The sequence below is a fragment of the Pteropus medius genome, unplaced genomic scaffold (assembly GCF_902729225.1).
Source record: "Pteropus medius unplaced genomic scaffold, Ma_sr-lr_union100, whole genome shotgun sequence".
NCBI lineage: Eukaryota > Metazoa > Chordata > Mammalia > Chiroptera > Pteropodidae > Pteropus > Pteropus medius.
In genome coordinates, this window is record NW_024341895.1 from 746,964 (window position 1) to 753,757 (window position 6,794).

The window sequence follows — 6,794 nt, forward strand, 5'->3', positions numbered from 1 at the left end:
CAGGAAATAAAAGCTGTGGTCCCCAAGATCCTGGATGAGGCATCTGAAGACAGGGGTGGACATGCGTGACCCCAAGAAACTGATGGCACAGCAGTTGGGCACCCTGGATGAGGCCAGGTGGGGGGACTCTGGGATCTTGGGGAGGTGGGCGAGGGGATGGCTAGCTCTGGTCTCAGCTTGTCCAGGTTATGAGTCATGTTCTGCCCATTCACAGGAGGAAGAGCCGATAACCAGTGGCATCAGACTCCCCCGAAAGCCTTTAGTTTCTGACAGATTCATAGCTTCAGGACCTTTTCAGATGCAACAAGATTAGGGGACAGGGAGCAGGGGACGACAACTACCACCAGATTCCTGGGTCCTGAGGAGGTAGGGTCTGGGGATCCTGGAGGCCTGAGTCCTGGAAAAATGGAAGTGGGGAGCCTGGACTCCTGAGTCCTTGGGGGGTAAGGGCTGAGGGCCTGGACCTCTGGGTCCTGGGAGGTGGAGGTGGGGGGATTTAGAGGATGGGAGGCAGGTTGTCCATGGAGCGGGCTGAGGCTGGCACCCAAGTGTGCTGGAACCACCTGTTCTTCTCTTTCTCAGGACAGGGCCATTCCACCCCGTACCCCTCACACTCTTCATTGGACTCCTGGTAGCCTTTCCAAGGTCAGGGGCAGGCCCTGAGGGTCAGGGCCTCCCAAGCTTGGGCCCTTTGGCTGCAGACATAGGCTAGTAGTGGGTAGGGTTGGGGGACAGCAGGTCCCAGAGGGAGGTGGGGTTAAAAGCCAGGACTCGGGTCCCTCTGGGTTTCTCTGGTCAGCTGCCTAGTGGCCTCTCCTATAGCTTCTCCCACCTCTGGTGCAGGGTCGGAGGGGGAGAAGGCCAGAGGGAAGAGTGCTGACTATAGCAGACCTCCTGATGTGGCCTTCTCTGGATGTCAAATTTTCCCTTCTTCAAATGGGATTAACAAAGACCTTGACTCTCAGAAGGGTCCAGAAAGCCCAGTGTAGGGCACAATACACAGTAGGTGTTTAATAATCGTAGTTTCTTTTTTTCTTGGCACAGTCTTCAAGATCCCCAGACCCCAGGGGCCGGAGTACTTGAAGTAGGAGATCTACCAGGAGCTGACCTAGCTGAAGGCTAAGTGAGTGACCAGACACTGGGATCTTAGGGCCTAGACCCTTGTCCATGTGGTGTGACTCTGCTTGTGTCAGTCCTCCTCTCTGGTCCTCAGTTTCCTCCTCTGAAATAAGAAAAAGAGGACTTGGTGTTCCCAGGGGGCCAGACGCACAGCAGGCACTAAATCAATCCAAGCTCCTGTTCTGAGCTATAAAGTTCTTATTCCTTCCAGTGTGGAAGAGATGAGGGTCAGGACTTCTGCATTCTCCAGGGGCTGAGGCGGGGGGGTCTCAGGAAGCGGACAGGGAATGAATGGTCCATGTAGGGTGCGGAGTCAAGGCAGGACTTCAACATTCAAGAGATTAGAGTGGGCAGGTACAGGGATCGAGGCCTCTGGACCTGCCTTCTCCAACAGTCCCCCTGTGCTGCTCCTGTCCTTGGGAGTGGACCTTCTTCCTAGGACATTGTTACTTCTTCTTCATTTCCCAGCAGAACTGGCACGACTCTGCTGCTGCCAGCAAGGAAGTGGGCGTCCAACTTGTGGTGATCAAAAGTGCCGAGGAGCAGGTACATTAGTCTTATCGGGGGATCCTGACCTGGCCTGAAGCGTGCTTTCGACCACGGGCCAGTGGGGACAAGACGGAAAGTGGATGTTCTGGGAGAGAGGCTGATTACTCCATGTGGAAAGGCGGGGAAGAGAAGGGTATCAATGAGGGGGTCCCGGGAACTTTGCAAGGAGATATAAACAATCTCTAAACATGTGTGAGTGTTTTGGGGAACGCATAACATGTAAATAAACCCCAGTAGTGTGCTGGCAAGTGTTTAACAACTAGCTCTCTGAGTCGGGGTGGAGGGAATGTCCTGATTTCTGGCTTTTGCCAATTTAGTGTTTGCCCATTTCCCTGGTGTAAATTCTCCCACCATGGTTGATTTCGAGCTATCGACATGATGTCACTCAGTGAGAAGCTGAAAAGAGATGTACATGATCAGCTCTCACGAACTGTTTCCAGCACATTAAACCCAGGCATGAGTAAATTCGTGTGGACATACTTAGCACATGTGAAACCTACAACCATGTCTTATTACCAAATGTGTGTGATGAGAGACCAGGTGTGCACATATGTCTGCAAGTCAGAACAGGTGTGCTCATAGGATACAGATGTGAGAAAACTCAGACATCCTGAGCACAGGCAGGGGCTCAGGATCTGGCAAACTCAAAAGCTGAAGGTCAGACTAAAAGATGAACTACCTGACAAGAAATTAAAGAGATGCTAAATCTGGAAAGTGGAAGGACAAGCTCCTTCCTGACTTCTCTTCATCCACCAGGACTTCCTGCAGCTGCAGACTTCCAAGGGTAACTGCCTCACCTGGATGGGGCTCTCAGACCTGAAACACAAAGGCACGTGGCACTGGCTGGACAATTCACCCCAGCTGCTCAGGTAAGTCTCAGAAATGGGTCCCTCTATCAAGTGGGAGTGAACCCTGACATGAGGATCTTCTCCCACTTCCTGATCCCCAGACTTAACAGTCTGAGATTTTCACTGAGTTGAAAATCATACTCATGTCTCTATAGGATGGCAAGTGCCCCCAATTCCACCATCAGAGCTGCAGGAGGAGCTTGCAGCCTGGGTGGGTGTTTTAAAATATAGTGTATGTCAGCAGAATATCCGAGGCCCACAGATCAGATTGCCATTGAAAAGACAGTTTGTCATAGTCATAGGTTCCAAGAGAAAAAGTGCACATCACATTGTAGGGGGGCTGCACAGGGAAGCACCAGGTTTGGTCAGGAGGCAGAGGGAGAGGAGGAACTGTGGGCAAGAGCCTGTATTGTGGTTTTCACAGGCAGGAGTGGGCAACGCGGGTAAGCAGGCTTAGGACTGGCTAGTTTAGAAAATTTCAGTGGGCTCTGGGGCATAGGGGCTGGCCCTGGGTGTCTGGTTATCTGCCTTCGGGTGATTGGGGCAGGAGAATAGTGACCTGGAGGGTGAGAGCCTGATAACTGTGGTGTTTGGGGGTGTGGGCTCTGGATTGATCACTTTGTATTTGAAAAGCATATCCCGGATAGGAGGACTCCTGCTAAAATCGTGGGGGCAGGAGGCCAAGGTCAAGTGACTCAGGCATGCCATCAGGCTGTCCAGAACGAGGCGTGCCTGACACATGCATACAGGGCAGATGTGAAAACAACAGGTTAACAGAAGCTAGAACCACAGTTAACACAGTGGGACAGGGGCTCATGGTCTGGGCTGCCTTTGCAGCTTCATGAAGTACTGGAACAAAGGAGAGCTCCACAGCAGTGGGGAGGAAGATCGTGCGGAGCTCAGGGGTGATGGCTGGAACGACTCCAAATGTGACATCAGCAAATTCTGAATCTGCAGAAAGTCCACAGCTTCCTGCTTCAGTGACTGCAGCCTGGTATCTGTACTTGATCCCTGCAGCCTCAACTTCCCCTCTGCTGGTTCTGCAGAACCTCACCCATGTTTACGCCAGCATTCCTTCTCCCGGTCTGTACATGCTGAGATCTTGACAAAAGCTCTGGAACTCTTCTCTGTCAGACTTCTCACCCGTTATGGGCTGAACTCTGTCCTTCCTCTGTTGCCTCAAGGTTCCCCTTGGCTCAGAGGTTGTAGTTCTGGGCACCCTGCTCCTTGGAGATCTTTAAAAAAATAAGAAGAAACAAATTCAAATGGAGTCACTTGTGCTAAGCCCCATGTCAGCAAACAAAGACTTCATTGCAATTTCAGCCCCTCCCAGGGATGTAAGCTTTAACCAGTCAACCTGGAATTTCTTGGTTAGGACTAGCCAAGACTCCTGCCTTCCCCTAAGGGAAAGTGGTCTTGCCTGAAATAATCTTTGAACTTCTTTGCCCCACTCTCTTCTGCATATCAGAACCTTTCCTTTTGTCCAGCTCCTTGGAATTCCTTTTTACTTGCTAGATAGGATGTTGCCTGATCCATGAATCATTCAATAAAGCCAATTAGATCTTCAGATTTATTTCATTGAATTTTGGTTTTTAACAGAGCTTCATAAAGTGACCCGGTGTGGAATATGATGAGGGCTTGTGTGTTCCATTGGTCTACTCTCTCTGCCTTGACAAGATCACACTGTTCAAATCACTTCGTGTAGCCGCCATGGCACCAGAGCTTCATCACATCCACGCATGCCTTTCCGCTTCCCAACATTATTCTGCCATTGCCTGCTTCCTGGTCAGAAGGCCTTCTCTGATAGCTGGAGCTCATTCTGAAGGCTGGAAGCACAAGGCAGCTAATGACCCTGGTCAAGCGGTGATTGTTGGGAGTTGGCATATAGGCACCTCAGCTCTCTCCTGCCTCAGGGATATGGTAGACCCCGGGGCGGGCAGCCCAGGAGGAAGAATGTGTGGCTCCAGCTGCTGGAAAGTCTGTTGGCAGACAGGCAACAGCCCCTTTGGGGAAAACTCAGCTGCAGAGAGCCACCTGACCGAAAGTCATGTCCCTTTCCTGGCACGGCTCACACTGGTATAAGGGGACAAGGTCTGGCCACACTGTCTCAACCCAGGACCGTTCTGGTTTAGAGCTCCCTGTGAGGTCAGCTGAGGCTGTTGTCACACCTGCCTAGTTCAACTTCTCCTTCTGCCTAGGCCTGCTTCCTTCCTGTGGTAGAAGAAAGAGATTTATTCTTTGTCCCCAGTTCCTGGCACAGGCTTCTTAAAACCCTTAGAATTTCTTGAATGATAGGGGTGTCTTTTGTTATTCATCATGAACCTCACTGAGCACACTTGAGTTTACACTAATGAGGTGATTTAGGATGAGACCCCTAGAGAGCTTCAGGATGCAGCTGGTCACTACAAAGACCAAATATGTGATTAGAAGATTGGAACAATCAGCCCTACTTACTAACCTGGGGTGGGATGGGGCTGGAGATCCAGTGCTATAAAAACTCAACAAGGAGACTGGATGAGCTTCTGGGGTGGTGAACACATCCAGGTGCTGGAAAAGTGATACACCTGGAGAGGGCATAGAATCTTCATGCACCCCATCCCCCCATCCTTTGCCCTATGCATCTCATCCATTTAGCTGTCCCTGCGTTGTATCCTTTATAATAAGCTATTAAATACAATCGAAGTGTTTTCCTGAGTTCTGATACAGATGAACTGGAACTTTAAGCAAACATGATCAGTCAGGAGAGTCTATGGTAGGAGCTGGGGCTCACGGAACTTTTCATGCTCTGCGTAATTATGAGAACCCTACATGTGAGAACCCTGCAGGAAGAACTCTATGTTTATAGTAAAGCTCAATGGTTCTAACTTCCCCTTCCCTTAACTTCCTTTTCCCTTCTATATACACTCCTTCATCTTGGCGCTCAGGCCAGAGTGTGCACGGGGCTTGCCATGTCTGCCTATTCTGGGTTGCAACCCTTTCTTTTTCCAAAATAAATTCTTTGTTAACTAAACATCTAGGAGACCCTGTCTGATGAGGACTGGAGGGGCCCAGGGCTCCTGGTGGCTTCTCACAGAAGATGTCTTGTGACTACGGAAGAACCCCAGGTGATCCTTGACATAGCAAGTAAGCAGATCAATTTTTAATTGACATGGGAGCCACTACTTGGTCCTGATGGATCATGCTTGGCCCTTAACCCCTGAGGCTCGTACCATCGCAAGAGTAGACGGCTGGCCCAGAAAGTACTTCATCCCACTGCTGACTTCTTGACTTGTTAGTGACCGCTTTGGGGCATGGGTCTTCCCTTGACCTTTGTTCTCCTCCTCACCTGTGCCCGCCCCTCAGGCACTCCTCTAGTAATTGTCTCGATTTCAGTGAGACTGTGAACTCTAGCCTATCTCCTTCATAACCTTTACCATACTTGGCTTCTTCTAATCAGTCTTAACCTCCTCTCTGGACTGTGTTCATGACCACTAACTCTACCAATATGACCTTACTCCTCTTAATTTTAATCTATTCGAAGGCCCTCCGAGGAGGATGGGAATCTAATGCTTTTGTAAACTTTTCAAACATCGTAGCTAGGGGAAACCATCTCTCTAATTGCTGGATCTGTCACCTGTACCTCCAAACATGCCCCCCTTGGCCTATGTTTTACCCTACTTCCTGTAATGTGTCATTATTCGAATTTACCCATTCCGCTGTGCCACACTCCTATGATACCCCAATAGAGGGTTTATTATTTCAAACAGACTGGACGTGTGTAAATGTCACTGCTATTTTATAAAAAGACATTATCAACATACCTCCCTGCTTTTCCTGAGATTCAAGTTCCTCTTAACAAAACTGTACAATTGAGCCAAGCCCACCAGGGATGGCCTTGATCTCTCGGCGGCGACTCATTTCTCCAGTATCTAGCTGAGGCTCAGCATGCCTCTCAGGCATACACTGAGACTCTGTGTGTGCTGGGGCTGCTTCAAACGGCACAGAACCCAATGCCTACTTTGGAGAATGGACGTCAGGAACACCTACCCTCATCGTTGATTATAATACATGTAGTTATAATACCGATTCTAAAATGATTCCTCCCTTTGTTATGGCCTCTGATAACTCTAGTCCTACTTCTCATCTTTGGCCCACATCTCTTTAAACTTCTCATTAAATTTGTCGCCTCCAGATTACAACAGTTTCACGTAAAGATGATGATGCTACAGGGATTTAAGCTGGTTTCCTCAATGGAGATATCTCCCTGGAGGAAAATCTTGACCCCCACCCCCAGATCAA

General features: G+C 49.6%; 1 protein-coding gene across 1 annotated transcript; it reads left to right on the plus strand.

The window, feature by feature from the left end:
- Positions 1–61: 61 nt before the first annotated feature.
- LOC120599356 (CD209 antigen-like protein C) lies at positions 62–3,622 on the plus strand. The gene is given in 6 exon segments (XM_039858413.1): positions 62–117; positions 583–665; positions 1,514–1,665; positions 2,443–2,537; positions 3,354–3,510; positions 3,563–3,622. Coding segments are annotated over 6 exon segments (603 nt in total).
- The last annotated feature ends 3,172 nt before the right edge of the window (positions 3,623–6,794 follow it).